Source organism: Quercus suber, unplaced genomic scaffold (genome assembly GCF_002906115.3).
Source record: "Quercus suber isolate HL8 unplaced genomic scaffold, Cork oak 2.0 scaffold_400, whole genome shotgun sequence".
Taxonomy (NCBI): Eukaryota; Viridiplantae; Streptophyta; class Magnoliopsida; order Fagales; family Fagaceae; genus Quercus; species Quercus suber.
Genome location: NW_027069851.1, coordinates 463,240 through 489,932, shown reverse-complemented (window position 1 = coordinate 489,932; position 26,693 = coordinate 463,240). Strand labels below are relative to the sequence as shown.

Here is a 26,693-nt window from a genome sequence, read left to right as displayed (position 1 = left end):
TAGACTTATTAATTTTGCAGCCTTAATTAGATGCCTATATATATATATATATATTATTTAATTTTATTAATTAGACTTATTAATTTTGCAGCCTTAATTAGATGCCCTGTTCACAGTTTTCCAACACTTCACTCAACACTAATAAACATATTATGAACTATTGCTTATTGCGATTCTTCAAATAAAGTTGACAAGTTGTGATTTATATAATACATTTTTATGTAAATATAATACTTTTATTGTATATCAATTACAACTACGCTATCTGATATTTGTTATAAAAAAATTTAAAAAAAAAAAAAAAAATCACTTTATTTAGTAGTTTTCAAAACCATTCAAATTCACAATTCCATTGGGCAAAGGCAGAAATTTTGGAAACCGTGTATTTAGGTTATGCTCACCAAACCCACTATATATAGCCAACGTACCCATCACTCTCTAAACCCCAAAACAGAGTCAGCAAATAGTACTATTGAGGGAAATGGAAGCATACAAAAAGCTTGTCCTTGTGTCATTGTTGTTGGCTCTTTCCATTGGGTCTGAGACAATAATGTTAGCCAATGGTGATAATCAGGGCTTATGCCATATGACCAAAGAGGGTCTTAAGGCTTGCCAGCCATCAGTGAGTGGCCAAAACCCTGTTCCTCCCTCAGCTTTATGTTGCTCAGCTCTCTCTAACGCTGACTTTCAATGCCTTTGCATTTTCAAGAACTCCAATCTGTTGAATTTCTATGGAATCAACTCCACCCTTGCCATGGAGCTCCCAGCTAAATGCAATCAAGCTCAGCCCCATTGCTAAAATGTGTTACAAGTTAACACGTAATGTGTTTGCATGGATAATGTGTTTGTAGTTTTTCTTTTGGGGTTTTGTTTGTGTTTTATTTTGGTGTACTACTTATGTTGCTTTCAGCTTTTTTGTTTCTCTCTTTTGGGGTTATGTGTTGCTTTTACGTTGTGATGTAATAATTGTTAATGTTAAATAAGCTGTTTGCTTTCTTTGAATCTTCATATGGCCTCCAAACTACTGAAATGCAACTATCAAATCTCAGTGTTAAATTTGAAGATTAGTCATTTTGAGCTATCATACTAGATCTTTCCATAAGATAGACCTGTAGAGTGTGTATGATTCTATTCAATGTTCAAATTTAATATGATAGGTACTTAAATTCAAGAAATAAGTCATAAATGAAAGAAACATATTGAATTTGAATCATAGTGAAGCTTCATAGAGTTCAATTTTAATGTTGTAAATGAATCGAAACATTTATCATCAAATTTGACTTATGTAAAAACAAATTTATATTCGTTTAGTTTGAAAATGAATTAAGTTTAATTCCAAATGTAGGATTGACTATTAGAATTAAGTTCAAATTAACATTATTTTATGTTTGTGATCAAACTCATCATTAACTCGTGAGTATTAATCATGATTTAAAAGTTCAAATATATATAACACTAAAATTTTACAAGAATAAATAGTTATAAACAAAGTGATTTATTATTCCGCTTAATCTCTCTAAAATACAGGTATTAGCATAAAAGTATATGTAGTTAGAACTTAGAAGTAATTATTATAGTGCAAAAAAAAAAAAAAAAAAAAAAGAGAGGAATATATGGGGTTTATATTGTATTTGAAATTTTAAATGTGACATAAAATTTAGGTGTTTGGAATACAGTGTTTTTCCTATTTGATCCTATTAAGTAATTTGAACGTATTATGATTAATGTGTGATTGTATTTATTTTTTATTTATTTTTTTGATATAAAATAGAAATTCTACTATAACCTAATTTAAGTGTATATGTGTGTGAAACTCTCTCTTGTAGACTTGAGTTATATTCTCTTAATAATAGTAGATTTTATGTTTATATTAAAAATATAGTTACATAGACTTGAGATAGGATTGTGCAAGTTTTTAAATAAATTATACGATATCACATTATTATTTGTAATTTATTAATAATATAAATAGCCCATTTCATTGTAAAACTAAAAATTATATAATAATTTTCAACATCCAAGTTTGACGGTATTTGCAGGTTCATAAACGAAATGGATTATACAAATTTTATAAAAAAAATTGCAAGTGGCGCATGAGACATGAGTAGGATGAATTTTAACTAAAAATTTAAATATTAAATTAAGTGGTTGACATGTGAACTTAAGAAAGAGATGCCAATATAGTTTCAAAAAGAAAAAGAAAGAGATGCCAAGACAACTTGCATTACCTTTTATTGCGCATCCTATTTTCGTCTGTCATGTTATATATCATATCATACTTAAATAAAAAAGTGTATATGTATATGTAAACAAAAACAAAAACAAAAACTATTAAAATCCTTTTTTTTATTATTTATAAAAAAGATAAGTAGATAATTGAAGAAGTGGAGTTCGAACCTTAGGACATCATAAAGAATACCTTACTACTCATTGCGCTAGCACTTCAACCCTTAATAAAATTATAAGGTGAGTTGAAGAAAGCTTATGAGATGTAGTTTTCATAATATTATACTGCAGTGTGAAAAAAAAATGTTGCTGATATTTATAAAAAGATCAATTAAAATTGGTCAAAGAAAGAAGGATAAAACGAAATTTAAAAATTAATTTTCCAGACTATAAACCATTGTCTTACTTTGCATATCATTATTCAATTGGTTGTGTAGGTAAGGCAGCTAGATGAGAAAGAAGAGCCCAAAGGAATCTCAACAGTTTCTCCAGCGGTAACTGGGCCCAGCCAACAAGGATATAAACTTTTGATCTTTTCTATATACATCGACGCTAGTCGGTCGATCAGATGGACTAAATTTGCAGTGGGCTCATATTGTGATGCTACTTCAACGTAAATTACAACAAGTACTACATATTTTGTGTGAAACACTTTATGTTACTAAATATTTCAATCTTTGTTATTGTCTTGTGACAGTGGTACTTTATTCAATCTGATTATAGAGGAAAAAAATTTCACATGAAATAATAGGATATCATTTTTGAACCCCAAAATTATGAAGGGTTTTACCAATGTATGCCCTTAAGGCATATATTAGTAAATCATTTTAGAAAATTTTATCAGAAATTAAAAAAACTACCAAACTTTTTGATAATTTTTTCAAATTTTGATAAAAATTTTTCTAAAATAAATTGTTAATATATACTCAAAAAGCATATATTAACTGAACCCAATATGAATATGTTTTAAGTGATAGACTTAGATTAGGTCTAGTGTCCAATTGCACTGGACCCATGACACGTCCAACAATAAACACATGGCATTATCCAGATAGGTCCAACGCAACTGGACACTGAATCCAATCCTTACCCATGACACATTAAAAATTTTAAGTGATACACTAAAATTTAAAAAAAAAAAAAAAAAAAATTGTACTGCAAAACTTACTCTATAGAGACACCCAACGATCAAGGAAAGGGAAGGGATCATAAAATACTACTATGGATTACAATTGGCCTTCCAATTTATGTCACATAATTGGATTACTATTTAACAGATTGAACTGAACATTCAGAATGGTTTGAATAAAAAATTTAAGTGAGAAATAATAGCTCCTTTTCGAGAGCTTGAAATGTATACAATCTAAAAGCAAATTCCATAAATGGAAAGAGAGCTTAAAGAGATATGGAGACTTAGCCATTAAATGACCAATAATAAGAATTACAACAAATTCTAGTCTTAACTAACATTGTCATTTGAATACAACTTTGTTGCCATGACATCCTTGAATGCTGGCTACATTGACATATCTGTATTTCTCCTACAATGGCTGTAACATGATGTTTCGAACCCAACTTCATTAAATTACAACCGTCATCTGCCCTAGTCATGTACAATTTTCTCAGAAATCATGGGTTTCAAGTACACTCAGTATATACTACAAACTGCCTTTCCGGACACAATGTCATTCCAAAATCTCGAATTTTACTAATCAATCTGGAAGTTCGTAATATAATTTAAACACTGCTAGCACTAATAATGCTTTTTTCCCATTCATATACACCAGATCTCTCCACATCTAGAGGTGATAAAACCTGCAAATCTAATGGTTTCCTTCTAAGTCCATTTGCAAAAATTACTAAAAGAGTTTGACAAGCATTAAGTTCATCCATCTTCTGTAAATCGGTGAGTTCCAATGCAGGTTCCTTCCACAGCTCGTAAAAGGACCTGTACAAAGAACATGCTAGGTCAGAATAGTTAAAGTAATAGAGTCCCCAGCCTTGGCAAGAAAATATAATAGCATTGCTGTAATGCAAAAACAGCCAACAAGCAAGAGATTAAGGAGCATGGCTTACAAAAACAAAGCTAGTAAAGATTTCAAAAAATCTTGAGCTAAAATTGTAAGTTCTATTACTAGCCTTCAACCTGCTAGTTAGACAAAGCTTTTTTAATTTCTCACTGATGAAACTACATAAAATGTCAAAGATGCCCAATATCGGATTAGCTTTCTTTTAAGAATTATCACAAACATGGCAAAGTCAGCAACAAACAGATCTATGAACTTGAATCAGAAAGAAATCATTTAAACAGGATAATCACCTTGGATCATACAGGTTAACAAGCATCAGTTAAATACCATGTTCATTCCTTTATAAGTAAATACCACATTTACTTCCAAAGTAATTATCAAATACCCTTCATTCCACAATCCACATCTTGTTCAAAGAGCAGGGAAAAAGAAAAAAGCTAGAAGAGATGATGTATTACCATCTCCAGGCAGGATTAGCTTCAGCAGGGCAATGTATCTTCGAACACAGAGGCGCCATCAGGGTCTTATGACCTTGGAAGATATCTGATATGGATTCTACAAAAATATAATATTAAGAGAGTAAGCAAATTTATATTTTCACAAAATGAAAAATAAATAAATATTTATTCATAAAAATATTTGCGTATATAACATTTAATTACATCAAACTCATCCACTTCAAATTTTTATCATTTGCTTTTGGAAGAGAACGTCAAAGCCTATAACTTCAGTGGACATGAACACCAACCTTAATAATTACCAAGCCTGTTAAGCCACACTAAGAGATTAAGTTATACTGGATTTTATGTATATGTCAGTGTAGTAGAAATTTTATAATAACTCATCTTATTCTCATCCCAGCTATAAGGGTTTGGCTAGACCTAGGAACTTAAAAAACATTGGCAGTTACTAGAATTAGATCATCTATTATTACTCAACTCATCTTATTCTCATCCAAGCTATAAGGGTTTGGCTAGACCTAAGAACTTAAAAAACATTGGCAGTTACTAGAATTAGATCATCTATTATTCACTCACCGCACAGATTCAAATTCAATTTACAGTCCTCATCCTTGGAAGTGCAAAACAAAAAGATATATTTGACACAACAAAAATATCTATTACTCTCTCTTCTTTGTCCTCAAACACATATATAGGGTTAGAACTTTCTTGTTTTGTCAAGAATCCCTGGTAACATTCTCGAAATATCCATACTATTAACACACTGATTCTCAACAGCCAAGCAAATTTGCACCATACCATATACACCATCAGTCCTGGAAACCCTCCAAAGGAATTTCTTCACTTCATCTATCCCACATTAATTAGCAACATTCTATGCAATTTTCCCTCTTCAAGGCCAATCACTTCACAAAAACAAGATGCTTAGCATCTATCTTCAACATTTATCAACTCCTTTTTTTAATGGTAAGTTACATACTAGGTGAGTCTTGAACCCACAACCTCACCCTTACTCTTACAAGAAGATGTGTCATTTGAGCTTAGAGCTCATTGGCAACATTTCTCAATTTTTATTTACACCAATATAAAAAATATATATAAATATATATATATATATATAATATAGACTAGGAAGCTCAGACACTTCATTAAAAATGTCATACCCGTGTCAAATACTGGACATGTTTGGGACACTTCTTCACACGTGAACTAGCCACATCCTTTTTTGTTTTGTTTGAAACATTACGGGATACAACGGACATGGGAGGGACATTTATCTTTTATTTATTTTTAGTTTCAATCTTCAACACTTATCTAGTTATCTTTTATTTACTCTTATGGATCTTATTCTTGATTTGTATTCTAATTTCTAAACATCATTTACTAGTCATGAATTCACTTTATTATCCACTATTTCTCTTAAATTAATATATGTTTAATATTATATGAAAAATAAATGCTTAACAATATCTAAAAATATATTTAATAATTAATTAATATGCATATTCCCACCGTGTCATATCCTAATATTTCAAAAATGGCCGTGTTGTACCCATGTCCGTGTCCGTGTCCATGTTTGTGCTTCCTACTCTATAGTCAACATATGCTTAAATCTCTTGATGCCAAAGTAGCTAACAAAGGTATGCCACCGCTACCAAAAACAAAGTCAACATAGAAAATAGACCATGCAACTTAGACCACAGTCCACAGTTCCATTCAATGGCAAATAGGCCCAACAGGTGTCTAAGGACCAAAATGAAAAACTTAGACCATGCTACATGAGTTCATTCCTGACAAATTTCCAAATTAATAGTAAGAGCTAAATGCTGATCCTTAATGTTGACCTACTGTAATCTCTCCTTTGATTGTTACATGTCCTCAATCACCACCCCAATCCCCAAATCAAGTGGCTGCCTCTCAAAATTTATTGTCACGACTTATTATGTCAGTCAGAAGTCTAGAAGCATGACCACCCTATTCAGATCAACCAAGCCACATGCCAGCATTGGTTTCCACTGAAACTATGTTCTAGGATCAGTTTAAAATTCCCCGCCAATTACTAAGATTCCCTGCTTGGCGAAGTATAGTGCCTAAAGTAGAATACCCAAGACCTTATTCAAAGTCTAGATTTGAATCTTTCCAGAATCCAAGTCCAAAATCCCAACTCCAGCACTCAACACAACATGCCAAACAACTAACTGACAACTAATCAAAATAGCTTACCTGCAGGACCGGAGGCAAAGAAAAGAAGACATAATGCAGATATAACTGAGGGAGCACTTGACAATGAATGCCATGAAGCTGTTGAAGGTAGAAAATGACAGCAGCCAATAAATCCTCACAGCCAAATCTATTTTTGACGCTTTCATCACGTTCGTTTTCAATAAGAGCCAATAAAGATTGCAGAGTTCCTGATTTAAAAAGGTTTGAAATCTTGGGATCAACATCAGTATTTTTCCAAGAAAGCTTCCCAAGAATAATAGCAGCAGTTAGCCATCGTAAAAGTCTAGGTATCAAAGAATCCTCAAGGATCTCTTCCTCTGAAGAAATGTGAAATTGTGAAGCTACAAATGAGAGATTAATTAGTTCAAGACTTTCCCTATGTATTACTACCTTATCCTTTTAGGTTTAGCCTTTCTCAGTAGTTTTTTTTGTCCCTCTAGAGGGAAGAAGAAGAAAAAGAAGAAGAGGAAGGTAATGGATCTTTGATGTAATATAGTCGATTATTTGTTTAGATGGCCCCATTCAAATTGATAATATATCATGCTCATTTTCAATTTCAGAAACATCTGGCTAGTTTTACCTTTCCTTTTATCCAATTTCGACAACCACTACCTTGTTTTTTATGTGATTTAAGTAAGATTTGATATAATTTCTTAAGGGTAATGATTATATGTATATGTAAACACAGGATTTTTTCTTCTTCAAAATAACACTAAAACTCAAATAATTTCGTTAGTTAGCATATTTTCAAAACTATTTAGCAAACTAACATCTCGAGGGTAGGGAACTCAATTTTGTAGCGCTAAATCGAGCATTACAGACTTGAGTTCTATGCGTGGAAATCAAGCATTATGGACTCGAGTTCCATAAAGAGATCAAACGAAGCCACAATGAGGAAACACAAACTACACGAAGAAGAACTAGAAGGAAGAAACACAAAAACCTAGACCAAACGAAGAAGAAAAAAAAAAAACAAGAGACACGAAGATTCGAAGAAACCAAACAAGAAACACGAAGAAACAACAAACCCAAATCTCCCTAACCCAAACCATTCAGCTCAGATTGAACCCAAGCAGCGACAACGAAGGTTCCAGTGGCGGCGAAGAAACTCCAGAAGAATGTTTTCCTCTAATTCCTTCATTTTCTTCTCTGGAAAAGGGGTTTGAAGATGTTCTGTTGGATATCTCAGGGAAATTGAGCCTTGAAGACTCGAGTTCCGTGGAACTCAACTTCGTCACACTCGATTTACAACAACAAAATCGAGTCCCTTCTGCTCGAGATGTTAGTTTGCTAAATTGTTTTGAAAACGTGCTGACTAACGAAATTGTTTGAGATTCAGTGTTATTTTGAAAAAAAAATCTGTAAACATATGTTGATTTCATGTTTTGAAAACACAATTTTACAAGTTGTGTGTACGGCATTTGGTAACTAGCTATGTGCAACATTAATTAACATTTTGTTAATATTATACTACTTAATAATTTTTCATTATATGTATTTTTAACAAATCCATTATTAGATTGTATTATGTCTTGTGCAGTTGTGCTAAAAAGCTCTACCGTTATACTTAAAATAGATAAAAATAAAAATTAATAAACATCTTATCACATATTTACATTTCAAATTTTTTTAGCAACAAAAAGGACAATTGCACAACTTAAATTTCAAGTATGGAATTCCACCTTGTTTTCAATTTCATTGGCTTGTATACGTTCTTGTTCCAAGTAACACTTCATCACCAAACTTTCCCATAAAAAATAAAAAAAAATAAAAAAAATAAAAAATAAAAAATCAAAGAATAAAAATGAAAAAGGCACATGCATGGGTTTTGTCGCTTTAAAGGTTCACATGCCATCATACAAAAAAACCTTCCATAAACTATAGTACTCAAACAACTAAATCCCGATATAAGTTCTCTTCAGTCCCTTTACACCACACCGAGGTATGCCCGTGACTCGGCCCCTGGTATTTGCCTATTCTTGCAACTCCTAGGGCTCTCTGTGAGACTTTGTGATCACGGGCCTTGAACTCTTTTTTAGTAACAATGATAATGACAATTCAGCAAAAAGAAAATAAATAAATAAATGATAAAAGGAAAAAATAATTATATATAATAATTTAATGAAGTGACAAGTTATTTTATAAAAAACTAGAGAAAAAAAAAAAAATCAAAACCGGCCAAAACCAGTTCTGGTACACAGTTTTGGAGATTGAACCTCCTATTTACTGATTTTGACTGGTTTTTGAATATTATCGGTTTTAGGGTAATCACTGGTCTGGTATAGGTATGTACAATGTATGTATTTATTATAATTATTATTTTTACTTATCAAAAAATATTAATTTGTTTTTGCCTAGTTGTAGTCTTGTACAATGAACCGGTCGGACTAGCTGGTTGGGTTCAGTTTTTAAAATAATGTGTCACCTTGGAATTTTACAACTGACAATGTACATGCATAGCAAACGTTTTGTTGAGGCATTATTTCTAAACCTTGTTCTGTTGTTTGCAAACCTGATCTAAAACACTGTTGTTTTGACCTTGCTTTTTTTCTTTTTTTTTTCTTTTTTTTTCTTTTTTTATCTTTATTTACACTGCAGGTAGTGAAGAAGGCGTTCAAATTGCATAAGACGGCTCGTTATCTAGTTGAACGCTGTGGTCTGTTTTCATGGTTGTCGTCTGTTATCTCATTTTCTAGCGGAAGGCTCTTTGAAGATGAAAAAGGTTTTTCCTTAAAGCAATTGCTTGTGGTATTAGAGGTAATTTACTAATTTCCTCTTGGCTCAAGAGCTTTTAACTTATGTTTTTTGTCATCCTTTATTCTGTATAAATATTTTATTTTTTGAAAATTACTAATTCTTCTTAAAGGTTAAGTTGTTAGGATATCATAAATTTAACCATTTAACTACTCTAATAATTCCCCTCATGCGTGGATCCAAACTCCCTGTTAATAGTGGGGCCTAACACATGGGATTTATAACTTTTTAAATGGGATGTACAATGGAGACAAAATTCAATCTCAAGACCACCTAATCTGATACTAAAATAAATTACTGACTGTCTCAGAAGATTAAGCTATTGAGGAATGATGAATTTAATTATTTAATAATTATTCTAGCATTTTGGAATGGTGGTATCTTGTCCGCCCCCTTGTCAGCTGGAAGGGCTTTTTTTTTAAATTATCTTCTTTCCCTTATTTATTTTTTTTTTTTTTTGGGGGGTGGGGGGGGAGGGTTGCTTAAGTTATTATATAAAAAACATAATTTGTGTTCTTCAGCTTAATGGTGCAGTTAGCATTTTAGTAAAGAGACCACTAGGAGTTTATATTGGAATAATTCAGGTCTGGTAAGGAATCTTCAAGACTTGTTGAAAAGAACGGTTTGATTTGGATTTGCATTATCCAAAAACTGAGATTCTAGTGTTGTGATTACCCTATGTCAACAAAGTAGGTACTAGTATATGCTTCAGAGAGATGCTCAACACTTTTTTTTTTGATAAGTAAGAAAGATGTATATTCAGAAAGCTACCTCATGAGAAAAAAACATAAGGCAGAACAAAGAGTACAGAAAAAGAAACAAACAGACAAAAAAAAACTAAGTACCAAGGAGAGAACTAAAGAACAAAGGGAGAGAATCATTGGAGGTGACTCCCTAAGCCCTAGACCATTCAAAAGAAGAATCACTAAAAAAAGCAAGCAACTGGTCATCGGACTTGTCCATGTCTTCAAAAGTTCGCCAATTTCGCTCCCTCCAAATACACCACATTAAGCACAACGGAGCTAAATTCCAAATGCTAGAAGAGTGCTTTTCAAACCAATTTCACAAACCAAAAAAAGTATCTGCAACTGATCTTGGCAAGACCTATGAAATTCCAAAAGATCTAAAAACTAAGCTCCTCAACTAATAAACTTTTTCACAATGGAGTAGCAAATGATCTACCGTCTCTCCATTATAACGACACATAATGCACCAGTCAACAAAATCAAGGCCTGTACCCTGCAAATTGTTGCCTGTAAGAATCTTATCCCAAGTTGCAGTCCAAACAAAGAAAGAAACGCACCAAGGAGCCTTGACCTTCCAAATACCTTCCAAGGAAAGATAATAGGCAAGGGACCTTGTAGCTTATTATAGAACGAGCAGATGTCAAAACCCCCATTCTTTGTCAACTTCCATCTCATGCGGTCTCCATTCTCAGTTTGAGGTAAATTAGATCTCAAGGTACGAAGGAATTCATTCACAACACCAAATTTCCAATCATTTGGTTCCCCAATTAAACGAACATTCTAACTTCTCTGTGTCTTTATCCCTGACCGATCAAGAGGCGAGGCCACAGATGCCTCTCTATTAGTAGCAATCCCATACACTGCTTGGAAGGACAATTGGAGTGGTAAATCCCCACACTACTGATCTGTCCAAAACTTCACTTTATCCCCCAACTGTACCTCAAACTGGATATTTTTGCTAAAAACTTCCCAACCTTTCCAGATACTTCTTCATAAACCACACCCATGTACACCCCTACCTAGCTTGGAGAACCATCCCCCCACTCTTCCCCAAACTTCATAGCTACTGCCCTTCTCCAAAGACGTGTCTCCTCAACCCCAAACCGCCATAACCATTTTCCTAGTAAGGCTTTATTAAAATTAGTTAATTTCCTTACTCCCAAACCACCATTCGCCATAGGTGCACACACCTTATCCCACCCCACCAAATGTGCCTTCGAATCCCCCCACAGAAAATCCCTTTGCAACTTCTCAATCTTATTAGCCACATGCAAAGGATGGTAAAAAGAGATAAATAGTAAGTAGGAAGACTAGATAGCGTACTCTTAAGCAACATTAGTCTTCCACCTTTTGACAAATACAGTTTCTTCCACCCAGCCAACTTTTGCTCAATTTTCTCTAAGATAGAATTCTAAATAGTAGGGGACTTATAGGAAGCCCTAACGGCATACTAAGATAGGTCATAGGCAAAGTTCCAATCCTACAACCCAAAATATCTGCCAAGGCATACATGTTATTAACCTCCCCTATTGGAACCATCTCACTCTTCAAGACATTAACCTTCAAACCTGTCACAGCTTGAAAACAAAGTAGTAGCATCCGAACATGTAGGATCTGCTCCACATCCGCATCACAAAACAGAATAGTATCATCCGCAAACAAAAGATGTGAGACACATTCCCCTTCACCCCGTCTACCATCAACTTTAAAACCACTGATCAGGCCAGCACCTTCAACTTTTTCAACATCCTGCTAAAAACCTCCATCATAACCAAAAACAACATAGGAGATAGCGGGTCCCTTGTCTCAATCCCCTTGTGCTCCCAAAAAAATCAGCCGGAGCCCCATTAACCAAAATAGAGAACTGGACTGTTGATATACAAGTGCGAATCCATCTACACCACTTCTCCCCAAAGCCCATTTTCTTCAATAGATCTAGTAAAGCCTCCCAATTCACATGATCATAAGCTTTCTCAATGTCAAACCTCCCCTATACACCTTTCTTACACACACACACCAGTGCAAATAACATGTTCTCATTTATTTCATTCTCTTGCAATTTAACTAAGAAATCCTGTCTAAGAAGCTTAGTAGTTAACAGATATTGTATGTGATATTGCATAATATGTCAAGTAGCCTATGAAATTTAATAACGATCTCTGCTGTAACCTGTAGAAACAGGTTTCTTGTGAAGTTCCAAGGGTGACAACTTGAACTTTGTCTAACTCTGTTAATTTTAGTTTTATTATCATTATCATAACCATAAATTTGATCTTTTCTGTTAATGTGTTTATATATGATTATTTTACAAAATAATTGCATATCCATCTCCACGCCATAATTCTATCTTAATAGCTCAATCAAACTACAATATTCCTGTTTATTTAAGCTTGACTACAGTCTGTGCTCTGTGAACGAATAAAATGTCAGTAGAAATTGTCAACAGTAGTCTTCTTTTTCCCATTCTATTGACTTTTTGTTTTGATTGAAAATCAGGTTGCCAATGATGCTATTTCATCCCAAAACATTACTGAGTGGTTGCAGAAAGATGCCCTTGAGCAGCTCATGGAACTTTGTTCGCATCTGTACCAAGTGTTAATTGGTGGTTTGACATTCAAAAAGGGAAATGTTGCATTGGTTAATCTATTTTTGCAAATAATGATGTCAACAGTGAAAATATCCCAGAAAAGGGAAATATACCAGCCACATTTTACTCTGTCAGTTGAGGGTTTATATCAAATATATCAGGCTGTTAGTGTATATAATTATGCGGGCTCTTACCCTTGTGCAGAGGTTGGGCTCAAAGCTATACTTATGGGTACACCTCCAGTTGATATTTTCCACATGGTATCTCTCTCTCTCTCTCTCTCTGTGATATTTGTTATCTTCACATTGTCTCCCAAAATAGCTTAAAATTAAAATTTGAATTAAAGAGCAACAAGATCTAATGAGGTTCAAGTGATAACCCAATGGTAATGACATCTTTTGTTGAGTCCCATGTCTGTGGTTTGAACCTCACCTCTCCCTACCCACTCTCTACCTATCATTTAAAAAGCAATAGGATCTAGTGATGCTACAATTTCCTTAATTTATTTGTTTTCGGATACCTCATAGTGCGGTCCTGATCCTGGGCAGCCCTGGTATATTTAGTATTAGAGGGCTGTCTTGCTGAGAGGTTGTAAGCATCTGGTGAGAGAGCAGTTGGAGAAAATGGATGTGACGTTGTAGCTGATAGAAAGAGGAGAAAGGATCTTACATAGTTGCCAATGAGTTTTAGCTTAAATGACTCCCCTTTCCTTGTTCTAGTGGAAGCTAAGGTCATGGGTTCAAAACAATTGGGGGTGCATGTTTGCCTCACCAATAAAAAAAATCTAGGAAAGTTTTTGTGATTGGGGAAATCATAAAGTATCCTATAGACTCTATTCATAAAGATCCATATTAGGGGAAGAACAAAAGATGAGACTCATAGGAAGTTTATGCTAATAACTCTAGCCAAAAAAAAAAAATCAAACTATGATCCATTCTTATTATCACTAGGACAGTAGAGCATACATGCTTTTATATAAACTCATTTCATAGGGAAGCAATGTGTTGCAATATAATTGCTTAAAATCAACTCCAATTTGTCAATGTGTGTTTGGGGTGTGTTTGGATACCGCTTATTTGCTAAAAATTGAAAACTAAAAACACTGTAGCAAAATAATTTTTAAATGTGTGAATAGTGTTGTGGGACTCAAATTTATATTGAAATTTGTGTTTGGATGGTTTTTGTGGGTCCATGAATAGTGTTGTGTGGGACCCAATTTTTTTAGCAAATGCACAAACGCAGACTTCAAAACGCAATCCAAATAGAGGCTTAGTGTTTAAGAGGATTTGTAGATTTTGGATTTAAACCTTTAAGAAGAATAGTTTGGGTTCAAGAATGAATGAGTTCACTAGAACGATTTTTCTATTTAACTCTAGCTCTATTGGTACCTCCTTCTCTTTTAAGTGCTAGGTAGAGGATGGGGTCATCGGTTCAATACCCATTAGATGTATATGTAACTTAGCAAACACACAAATGCAGACTTCAAAATGCAATCCAAACAGAGGCTTAGTGTTTAAGAGGATTTGTAGATTTTGGATTTAAACCTTTAAGAAGAATAGTTAGGATTCAAGAATGAATGAGTTCACTAGAACGATTTTTCTATTTAACTCTAGCTCAATTGGTACCTCCTTCTCTTTTAAGTGCTAGGTGGAGGATAGGGTTATTGGTTAGGGTCATTGACCCATCAGATGTATATGTAACTTAGCAATAGGAAAAGAAGGGGGGGGGGGGGGGGTTACTCAAAACACTTGATATTTTATTGTTGGAGTACAATAACACATTTATATAGACACTTACCATAAAACTTTTTGACCATTCCTTTTTTTTTTTTTTTTTTTTTTTTAAGTATGCTTACAGCATTACTTATTTTATTGGGAATAAAACAAATTCAACATTGAACTAAAGAATATTAGACCCACACAAAAGCTAGCCCGTCATTTAGTGCCTGGAATTCCTAATGAAGTGTGGTGTTTATAGAAGAAGTATAGCATCCCCTTTCATTTTCCAACGTGGGACTTACATTAAGTTCCTATTACAAAACAGCATGTCCTACATTGAAACAATAAAAGATATTGAGAATGTTTTCAAAGATAAATGAGCCCTCTTCTCTTTTACCTTTCATTCTTAAGGTATAAAAGTCCCACACTGGTAATTTACATAATAATGACTAAAAAGTCTTTATAAATCCCTCTCCTCAGTTCAAAATGGAAAAGAATCTCTAAAAATATTTGGACTCACAAACTAATAAATTGAGAAACATATATCTAATTAAAATTTTTTATTGTTTATGAGATGATACAACCATTGATCAAACTCTGATCCGGCCACAAAAACAGAAATCACTCTGTCTGGTTCTTTGTTCAGAATGGTTTTAAAACAATGTGACAGCCAAAACTCATACCCAATTCTTTGTAACTGCCTCAGTTATGCATCAAAACTTTAAGCTGAGACTACCAACTAAACATTCAGAAACAAACAGAAAGCATGAGATTTTCCTCAACAAAGCCTTTTTCCCACGTATTTGATCAGTTTAATGAAATGCATTTAGTCATTCCATCTAGAAAGCACCAACACAAAACATGGAACACAAGTATGATAAGATATGGACACAGTATAGGCAGTTCTTCAAAAACTAGGAGAGGATATTGTGGGGAAGTGACAATTAACTATTTTAGGTCTACTTTATGTTAATTTTAGGATTAGAAACAAAAAAATATCAAAATATTTGACAATATTTCAGAAACAAAATCAAAAGCAACAATAAATATAAGACAGTCCAACTTGTGTAATTGATTTGTGTGGTTGTTTTCTTCTTCTTCCACAGAGTTATATATCATATGATATCAAACCATCCTGCTGAGAATTCTTAAGTCAACACGTTTCTTTTCTTTTTTTTCTTTTTTTGGCATAATTTTACCAATTGGCTTTATTCTTAAAAACTAGCCAATACCAAAGACTAATGGTCTGATTGGTTACTCCAGCCACCAACCTCTAGAAATGACACAGCAAATTAGACCATCCTTGAAAATCTAAGGGCACAAAACTGCACAAGAAATTAAAAATAGCTAGCTGCTAGAGAAAGTAACACACATATGGAAAGAAAATCATGAAGAAGTAAACATAAAAATAGAAAGACATTAAATAAGCAAACTAAACTTAGGAAGACAAGGTATTCTGGAAGAATTCTTCTAAAGGCAACGCAGATCTCTCAAAGACAAGCAGAAAGAACTCAAAAAATGGCCACATAAATACTCCCAAAATATATATACGATATATGTAACCACTCTTTGAATAAACCTTTCCTCAGAAATATCATTTCAAAGTCTTATTTCACATCTGAATCCAAAATGCCCATAGGAAATATATATATATATATAATTCCAAAATATTTGGAAGAAACATCATTTTATTAACGGGGACTAAAAAGTTGATTAGCAAAAAGAAAGCAGTTTTTCTAGCATTTCAAACAAATTACACAAAATCAACAGAAGTCAAGTCACAATAAGATTGGAAATTACCTGAAGAATCAGTTCCTTTGAATCTGTATCCGAAAGAGGAGAGACATAAAAACTTAATAGAGTCTCAAAAATGGAGTTCCTCGTATATATTTGAGCATCAATGTCCAAATTCAGCCCTACATATAGCAAGCGAAGTATCCACAACCTTTCTGCTCTGAAATTCACAGAGCTACTCCAGAAACAATTGTTAAACAATGGTATACCCTGCACACATATTTACAAAATATATATATATCATTAACAAAAAAAAAAAGAAAAGGAAGTAGCATAAGACAGAAGAAAGCAATATAATCTATATATAATCTAACTTATACAAATACAAATTTATAAATTAAACTCTTTAAATCATTAAATTTATTTGAGTCATCAATACATTTACCTTCAGATTTACCCTAGAAGACTGCATCAAAAGCTTTCTTATGGTTGCATAATGATCATGCGAAGGATCTAACAATATCAAAGATGCTTCTGCAGCAAAAAGAGCAATAACAGAAGGGATTTTCTGCCATGGCTCTTCTATACCATTTTGCACATAAGTCAACAGAAGCCTAAGTTGCATTAGATCCTTCCTCTTTTGGCACTTCTGCACATAATAGTTTGAACTTTATTAAAAATTAACATTACAAATGCTTAATGCAGAAAGGAAAATTACAAACCAGCACAGAAGGGAGGATTAAATATAATCGGCCAATGTGAAGTAAGCCTAGCAAATAAAAAATTCAAAAATCCTGCTGCGCATCTATCATCTATGTAAATAAGGCTCTAGAACCTGAATTCCAAATAAGCATGCCATTACAAAATATTCCAGAACTTTTGAATTTCATCTACTGCACAGCAGCTAATCAAGAATAACCATCCAAAATCCAGAGGAGAATGCCAATTTTAAACAAATTAAACATAAAAACACTTTTGAACATTGATTAACATCAAAACCAAGTTTAACTACTTAATTTCATATTTTCTACTGTCTTTCGTATTTCACCTAGGGGGTTGGGGGCAGACGGGCAAGTGTGGTGTTGTTCCAATGTTTCACACTGACACAAAATTAAGCTGTCAAGGTTTGCTTATGTTTTCCCTATATAAAGGTTTGCTTTTCAAGGTCATGAAAAAGGCCATATGAAAATTGCTTTAAAAACTTTGACAACATGGACACATGCATATACACAAGCTCAAGGAACTATAAATTGGAGAAGGGAAAGAAGTAAGAGACTATTCTGCTGCATAGAATGAATATGAACATAAATCATGTGCTAGAAACATGCAATTATACAGAACACAACCTCCATCGCATGCTTAAATATCGCAAGAGCCTCATAACCCAATTTTCTAATCCTCTCATCTGATGAAGAAAGACTAACAAATGCAACTGCAAGCAAGCCTAAACCAGCAAACTCCAAAGGTTCAATATAGCCCAATGACAGACTATGAATTGAAAAATGCAAGATAAAGACGGGATCATAGCGTTCTACATTTTCAACAATAGGAGAACATGCCTGCACAAAGTTCAAAGATGAAATTAGTTGATAATCTTGAGAATCACATTAGAGACAACAATAAACTGAAAGTAAAAACCCAGATCATCCAAAAGCTTAACCACAATGGGATTAGTGCAAGATAATGGTTGAACCTTGTTCCAGGATAAGGGTTCATCACTTGCAGTAGCATCATAAGGAAAATACAGCACTGTTGATGCACATATTTTTGGGTCAATCGAAAGGTTTTCTCTAAATTGACTTTTCCGATGTTCTTCAACTGCTTCAGCATCTATCATGATATCCAAAGATATATCCTGCTGCTCAAGAGCCCGTTCTTTTTTAACTTTTAAAGCGGCACTTCCCCATAGGTAATCCATGTCAGCACTATTCACAGAGTCTGATCCATTTATAGACTCAATTTCAAGCATTAAATTGTATATCTCCAAGTCAACTTCACTGAGTGTTGCACCATAAGAAGACAGAAGTAGCAAATGCAACTCTTTTAAATTAATGCCAAAATCTTTTTCAGAATCAAAAGCACGTTGAAGAGCCTTGACTGGAAAGAGTGTGTGGAATAATTTAATAACTTCCAACTGCTTTGTGTACGGTTCAGTTGTTTCTGAATCTTGCTTGCCACTAAATGCATCTTGTTTACTAGAAGGGATAACAAGTGATCTCAGAATGCTGGACATGGGCCTTAAAAATGCACCAATAGGAGAACAACCAGATGCTTTGGAGACTGAATGAATAGTACGGGCAAATTGAGAGTGGGCAAGCAGCAGCTGTAGATATAGGGCACGTGAAAATTTTCCATCAGACAACGACTTTAGGATACCTCGGAGTGCTGTCAGAGTTGTGGGGTCCTCAAACCTATATAAAAGAGCTGATCTCATCAATTGCTCCAGGAAGGAAACACATTGCAATTGGACTAGACCATCATGCAATTCTGTGGTTATTTCAAAAATACAATTCAATATGAAGACTTCCAAGTATTTGTACAGGGTAGAACTGTCTATGCTCTTTCCCTTTGCAGAACTATTGGTAACTAAAGGAAATTTCTTAACCACCAATTGCCAAATACTGACCAGATTGTTTATAAACCGCATTCTTGATGAGTCTAAATTTGATACCATTTCCAAAGGAACTTCCTTCAAGTTGCCATCTGCTTCATTTGGCTTAGAATGAATTTGACTATTTTCCAGATATAATAAAATCTTACCAAAAGATATCTTTGCAACAACTCTATTTATATGGTTTAATGACTGATTAAGTGAATGAGAATCCATCTCACCAACATCACAATCTAGCAGATCATTGTGTGAAGTAGATTGTTGGAAAATTTTATCAAATAGTTTCAATCGCTTCTTCAATTTCATTGGAACTCCACTGAAGGCTAAGTGATACCGCAACATATGAATAGATTTTCCTAGGAGACTACCATCAACAAGTCTGACAAATTCTGGGTTAGATGATGGCAAAAGCTCGCCATATTCTTCCTCAAATATATCTCTAGAGACAAAATTCTTCCAGTGAAGGAAACCATTTAAAAGAATCCTTGAATATAAAGAAGGTATGCTTCCAAAATGACTATGGTGTTGCTTTCCGAATTTTATAAAAATTGAGTTCAGGTAAGACAAAGCAGCAGGCAGAAGCATCATAAAGTCCTCATCTGAAAGAGCAAGGCCACAATTTTCTTGCATCAAATTGCCCTGGTGAGGCAAATCTTTGTTCAGAATACCCAAAAATAAGTGCCCAAAGGTTGACAAATGTATGGAGCTTGTCTCAATAAGAAGGAACAATAATTTAGCTTTCGTCTTGCTTGTCTTGTAAATGCAATGAGAAAGCACTTCCACAGGAGTTATCATTATAACCCTGGACATTAGCAAACTTAATGGATGAATACTATGCTGTTGCATGTATTTCTGTCTGTAACCAACATTAACAGCCGCCTGCAAGCATGTATATGCAAATTCTGGTTCAAAATGCAAAGCAAACATAACTACTTTAAAATAGATCTCCTCAACTATGCTGATGTTGATATTCTCTTCTTCTATTTCCCATAACAAATTGTATGGTACTCTCTTTGTAACCTGCTGCTCTGAATAACCAGACAGAGTTTTGAAAGCACCAGCAGCAATACAAAATCCTATAGAGGGAGCAGATATCTTTGATGTTTTGCAAACTATCAATTCATCCATGCCAACCCTATTAAACATCCATTGTGCTAATTCAAGAAGTTCAAAAGGGGATATGAACCGTAGGAGAGCATGTAAAGCATAAAAGGTCGGAAGGATGGGCATCATGTCTTTAGTACAAATGCACAGATCAAACTTTTCCCTGGCTTCCAGAAATAGCCTCTGTACCAGGGAATTAAAGGCCCCCACAAGTTGCTTATAAGAACTTTTATTATCTTTGGGTACAGAGTTTTGGACATTGCATAAGGTCAACAAGTACTCAGAAGTTGTTGTTAATATATTCAAGAGATGAAGATCCAACATATGAACCCTCTGCCTGGATAAACTAATCAACATATCCAAAGTGCCCACCACATCTTCAAATGCTAACTCTTCTTTACAATCCAAAGGACAGGATAATGATGCTACCACTGCAGGATGACAGAAGATTGATTGAACCACTTCTTGAATATCTGTTCCTGAGAAAGAAACCCCAGGTTTTCTGGAACAAGCAGAATCAGATTTCAAAACCAATAGTTGAGCTAACAAGTGCTTTACGAGATTAAAGCAAATCTCTGCAAGTTGTTGGAGTTCAACTAATGGTTTAATTCTATAAGATGATTGTATTTGATGGATCCAAAATAGCACCAGCCGCAGATAAGTAGTTCTGTGGCAATCTGTTATTGAGTCAGATAGTTTAGCCAGAAGCATGTCTTGTATCTTCAAGGGCTCCAGCAAGTAGGGACCACTGATGTTCATAATTGCAGGAAATAGCACATGGAAAGGTGCCTGCTTCAAAAATAAACTAAATGCTGCAGCAGCAGATTCACTTGCATCAAGATCTCCATTGTAAATAATTTCCTGAGAATCCAAAGAACGACAAGAAACTGCACTGGCATCATCTCCTTTGACTTCACAATGAACAACAGAAAGAGTTGTTTCCAGACAAGGGAAGAACATGTCGGGCCATAACTTAGAAATGCTGGTAAGAAGACTTTGTTCAAGAAAGAATACCGATGATAAGATTGACATAGGAACTCCAAGAAGGTTGTGTGAAATAGTCATAACTGATGGAAAATTTTTCAATATCTCATCAGGTGACGTGCAAATAATTGAGGAAGAAAATGCCTTGGTTATGCCAGATATATTGCCACTATCCCCAGCCCTTAAAAGTTGTTTAACATCATCAAGTGTACTAGCAAAAGAACTATCAATAGGACTAGCTTTTCTATCAGTAGAAAAAATGCATGAAGTTTGTTGATGTGAAATGCTCCGTGAAAAAAGCAGTAAGTTATTTAATGGCCTCCACTCACAGAAGGAATCCCCAGAATTGTCTACTACAGAACGGTCACCAAGTCTCTCAGACAAGACTGATTCAACCAAAGCAGATAGCAACCCAGCATCTACCTATCAAATGCAGTCCATAGATTAGATTGTCTAGAAACTGCAAGCAGTAATGAAGCTGAAACATGTGATATTTACCTGAGTTTGCATTAGATATTTCAGTGTATTGCATACATATAATGATATGATTGACTTCTCAGGCAATGTAAAACTTCCAGATTCAGAAGTTAGCAACCTTAGACATTTCTGCAAGACACATATTACAAGAGGGCTGAAAGTAGGTGATACATCTGCCAAAAAAAGAGGGAAAAAATTAAAAAGAACAGAATAGCCATCACCAGCAAAAAGATAGGAAGCACTCGAATTAATGATAAAAATATACTTCTTTTCTTTTTTTCAGGCATAGAGAAAGGATAGAATAGCCCAGCAATTCGATGACTAGTTAAGAATCCAGCAAAAGAAAAATTACACAGCAATTCAATGACTAAGGATAGATCTCTCAACACAACTGTTGAGAGATCTCATGTCACATTATGATTAGCCTAAATTTTTTTTTTTTAATCAGTATGTCACATTATGATTAGCCTAAAGAGAATTACATCCTCAAGCCTTTAATTTCTTACCATATGGTTTGAGTGAATGATAGATGACTACTTTTGTATTAAATTAAACCAGGGAAGCAGCATATTCGTTCACACCTTATTAGAATTTAGAATCACTCAACTAATTAGCAGATAAATATAATATCAAGGTCAAACCTTTATTATGTAGTAAAAATTCTACCTGATTACGAGAACCACTCACCACCAAAAGGTTTTTTTAATTTATTGATAAGTTACCCACGCACCCAATGGGTCTAGAACCCATGATCTCAACCTCCACCTAGCACTTAAACGGGGAGGACATGTCAATTGAGCAAGAGCTCAATGGCCACTCACCACCAAAAATTTCCAAAGAAAATTCTCATCATGCCATATAAAAGTTGGAGGTTCTTGAAATGAGCAAATTAATATAATATCAAGTTCAAACCTAGACTAAGGCTGTGTTTGTTTTGGCTTCAAATCACTTCCAGAAATGCTTTTCCGCAAATGCGGGTGTTTGGTTGCACATGGAAAATAAATTTTCCGGAAAATATTTTCAGTTGACCAAGTGTTTTAATGGCTTTGACCCGAAAATTGGTTTCAGTCAAAATTTTCACTTCAAACCATTTCCGGACTCATGTGCAAAGAGAGAGAGAGAGAGAGAGAGAGAGAGAGGGAGAAGAGAGAGCCCAGATCACACCTTCGACTTCGCCGATCTACGAACCCACGAACCGATCTTCGACCTAGAGCCTTCGACTTCGCGGGCAACCCAGAGCCTTCGCGCCGCCAACCCACGAACCGATCTCTCTCTCTCTCTTTCTCTCTCTCTCTCTCTGTGATTTTGATTTTTTCTGTGATTTTGATCGACCCACAAACCAATCTACGTTTCTGTGTGATTTTGATTTTTTACTTTCTCTCTTTGATCTCTGATTTTTTTGTGGTTGTTGTGGTGGTGTGGGTGGTGGTGTTTTGGTGGTTTTCCTATTGTATGGTGGTGGGTTTTGCGTGGGTGGTGGTAGAAAATAGCATTTTCAGAATGTTACCAAACACATGAAAATATTTTCTAGAACAATTTTCATAATGCAACCAAACACTTGAAAATATTTTCCTTTCCCAAAAATAGCATTTCCGGAAAATATTTTACATTAACCAAACACAACCTAAGTAGAAATTATCCTACCAAAAAGAGAGAAAAGATAATGCAAGAGATGGGGAGAGCATCAACACATAAAAATTTTTCTTAGTTTCACAGAATAAGCATAAAACATATAGGAAGCATCAATTACCTTTAGCACCTTTCGAATGGAATGCATTATGCTTAACAATTTCCCAATACTTGAATAAATTATTCCCAATAGTTGATATGGCATCACATAAAAATGAGATAACAACTGGAGACAGGCTCTGCAACATATCCAATTCTTGGACCTCAACAGAAGATTTTCCCATGTCATACCCTGGTAAAAATAGTAACCATGCTCCAATTTCATCTACGTTTCTGTCAAATGCACCAGTACTAAACATAGCCGCTCGTGCCAGACTATATGATAGATTCTTAACATCACTGATTGGTGAAAAAATTAACAAGTTAATAAGTGGCTGTAGATGCTTGTACATCAATGGAGGGGTTCTAGTGGGAATACCACTGCTTGAAGAGAATCCAATGTATTCTATTAGCAAAGACAAGAGACAACACTGTAGATTGGTTGGTATGCCTAAAGGATTGCTGAGGAGATTTAGGAAGAACTCAAATGAACCTTCCAACACAGTAGGCACTGCCCGCTGCAAAAAAGAATTAAAAAACCATTGTCAGAGATAATTAGAGAATAGAGTTTTCTAATTAACAGAATAATTTAAACTAAGTAATTTCGGCCCTTGATGAATTCCCCAACACCCATTTATTTTTCTGCTGGGCTGCTCATGAATGATATAGAGAGCTAATACACGATATTCATCTAGTACTGCAGGGTGAGGTTTAATCTCTTCTAAAGAAAAATAAAGTTAAGATGACAAGAAATTGAAAAAAGTAAATAATAAATTTTTTATTTTATTTTTTCAAAGAAGGGTTCCTAACAGATAAGCTAGCAAATCATTTCAGAGGCTAAACTACGTAAAGAAAACATAACGTCAACCATCAAAAGGTAATAACTACATTGAATCAAATAAACAACCACCAAAAAGTTTTCTTTCTTGTTTGAGCATAGGACAACAAGATTTAGATAAATTGAACTTACAATATAAATCTTAAGAGTATCAAATAGTTTAGATTGAAAGAACATCTCTACACCCTTTGGTGTGATAAAAGGCTCAGAGCATTCGTCTAAACCCCAAATTTCTGCAATAACACTGATAAGATCCTTGCCATTGTCAGTCTCATCTATTAGAGGTGAACCAACATCTCTTTTAGTGTCTCCAAGCAGAACAAAGTCTGTATCAGAATTTATGCCACTTACAACAATATCCATGTCCTTGTTCTCATCATTCAATTTCAACTTTTTCATATTATTGTTGCTACGTTCAGGAAATTTTTCAAAATCTGCTGTTCTCTTTAAACTTGATTCACGAGTCTTGGGGTGGCGAGTCAAAGAAGAAAGAAGGGTCAGTAAAACCTGGGGATCAGGGAGCAAAGTTCGGACTTCATTCTGAATTTCTTGCTTGAGAGATGCCCAACCCTGCATCATTTGATCACTCGAATAAGAACTATGATTCAAAGCACTGATGAAGGAGTCCAGCAATTTCAATGCCTCCAAAAGAAGCCTTAGAGTTCCATGCTTCACAAGAAAATCAGAGTGAAGCAACCCCTTGTTAACTACTGACCGGCTGAACGGACGAGGACACACACATTTCATGATACTCTGCACATCCTCACTATCAAACAAAGGGGGATCATGAGACAGAGAATCGAGGAAACCAAAGGGACCACCAGTGCCCACTGAGGAAACCAAGTTTGCTGCAAGAGAAATTGTAGCAAACCTGCAAAAGCTTCAGTCACCATGCAAATATACAAATATAAAGGAACTAATAAACAAAGAACATGTTGAGCATGCAGTGGTTTGAAGAAAACTGACCAGGTTGATGATGAAAAATCTTCCAGGTTGTAGGGGAACTCTTCCATGTAGGCTGAACCAAAAAAGGGACTCCCACTAACAATAGCCAAAAGCAAGTCTCTGTGATAGCTAACCTCAGTTGCTTTTAGCCTTTTCATGAGTCCAACAAGTCGCTTCGGATTACCCCTCAATGGACTTGGGCTTCTTTTCAAATCTGGCATCAAACCATTACAAGGATCAGTGCAAACGAGGATCAGTGTATGGTATGCTAACTCTGCAGCAGACTCATCATTCTCTCTTCCAGAAATGCTAACCAATTGTTCCAAAGTAACACTCCCAAAGAGAACACTTCGAAGACCTGGGGGCACCAAGGACTCTTCCACGAGAACCCTATCCCGTAATGTAGACAAAACATAAATAATAGTTTCATCATCATCATTCCCAAGCCCACGAAGGACACCAGAATACATTTCCTTCTGCTGCAGCACCCACCTCAACAATCCTGGCCGCCCCACCTCTAAAAACGACATTGCAAAGCCAACAAATGCCTTCCTCGTTGAATGCTTTATCACCCTCTTCTCTTTTTGGTTCTTTTTATATTCTGCTAGCCTGCAAAATGTCTTAGATTTAAAATCAAATTTCTTTGCCACCTCAGAAGCCAATCCTGACTGACGCCTAACAATCGAAGCCAGTAGCGAAAGTGCTGCATTTTGGCACTTCACCTCTTTACCATCTAATTCCTTCTGAAGTTCTACCACGTATTCTTCAACAAGCAATCTCGCAAACTTGTTGAGAACCTTACTAATAGCTATTCTCTCCCCATCCTTGGGATCATACACCCCATCAGGATGACCAAGGATAGCAGATATCAGTTTAATTATATAGGACAATCCAGGCTTCCCTCGTCGAAGCTTCCAAGCATCTAGAAGCTCTGAGCAATTACATGAACTCCGTACATATAAATGGAGCAATTCACCTCCTGTATTACCCTTTAGCAACCTAATGAACTCTTTTACACCATCAGAGCATAACTTAATTTCAAGAGAACTAATCTTATGCAATAGTTCTTTAAGTTTAGCTTCATGGGTCACTCTAAATTCAAACCTTGGAACTTCTCCTCCTTTAACCTCACCACCACCAGCACCATCATCATCTAAAACAACTGCAATTGAAAAATAAAGCAAATTGATACCATTTCATAAAAAACCCAATAACAAAAACCCTTTTCTTTTTCATATATATTCTTTTTAAGGGAGAAAAAAAATTCTTGATACCTGGCAAATTTCCCACCGTCGATCGCCCCAACTGAGTCTCTGTGTAACTCATCGCGACGGAGCTCCGCCTCCAGCTTCCTGGTGGTTGCCGGTAAGTCGCTCTTCCTCGCCTCGCCTAGCCTCTCCTCTCCCCTCCTCTGAATGGTGGCGAATTTTTTATTTTTTATTTTTTTTTTCCGTTGAGGCTTTTAAGCACTGAGGTTTTCGTTTGAAATTTTGGAGAGAGAATAGGGTTTTGGAAGAAGGGTTTTTC

General features: G+C 34.9%; 2 protein-coding genes and 1 long non-coding RNA gene across 3 annotated transcripts; 2 read left to right on the top strand and 1 right to left on the bottom strand.

Annotated features, from left to right (window-relative positions):
- The first annotated feature begins 481 nt into the window (after positions 1-481).
- On the top strand, positions 482-799 carry LOC136062297 (putative lipid-transfer protein DIR1). Its single transcript, XM_065761173.1, has one exon. The coding sequence runs from the start codon at positions 482-484 to the stop codon at positions 797-799; it is 318 nt and encodes a 105-aa protein (XP_065617245.1).
- Positions 800-3,621: 2,822 nt separating this feature from the next.
- LOC112032499 (uncharacterized) lies at positions 3,622-26,693 on the bottom strand. The gene is made up of 14 exons (XM_065761172.1): positions 26,441-26,693; positions 25,188-26,328; positions 24,354-25,092; positions 23,406-23,901; positions 21,677-21,828; positions 18,173-21,601; positions 17,826-18,038; positions 16,925-17,128; positions 16,528-16,749; positions 11,892-12,189; positions 6,941-7,281; positions 5,294-5,327; positions 4,715-4,811; positions 3,622-4,174 (listed from the first exon to the last, which is right to left on the bottom strand). Exons 1-14 carry the CDS (start codon positions 26,490-26,492, stop codon positions 3,964-3,966), a joined length of 7,629 nt encoding a protein of 2,542 aa, XP_065617244.1. The 5' UTR covers positions 26,493-26,693; the 3' UTR covers positions 3,622-3,963.
- Positions 9,528-13,046, top strand: LOC136062302 (uncharacterized). Its single transcript, XR_010624092.1, has 2 exons — positions 9,528-9,697; positions 12,937-13,046. It is a non-coding gene; the product is annotated as an uncharacterized LOC136062302 (long non-coding RNA).

What these genes read in the sequence shown, in the direction of transcription:
- LOC112032499 (XM_065761172.1), bottom strand. Translation starts at nt 26,492, where the DNA reads ATGAGTTACACAGAGACTCAGTTGGGGCGATCGACGGTGGGAAATTTG. An exon ending in CCATTCGAAAGGTGCTAAAG is followed by an intron (nt 21,829 to 23,405) that starts GTAATTGATGCT and finishes TTTTTTTGGCAG; the next exon opens with ATGTATCACCTACTTTCAGC. An exon ending in AATATCTAATGCAAACTCAG is followed by an intron (nt 21,602 to 21,676) that starts GTAAATATCACA and finishes TGCATTTGATAG; the next exon opens with GTAGATGCTGGGTTGCTATC.
- LOC136062297 (XM_065761173.1), top strand. Translation starts at nt 482, where the DNA reads ATGGAAGCATACAAAAAGCTTGTCCTTGTGTCATTGTTGTTGGCTCTT.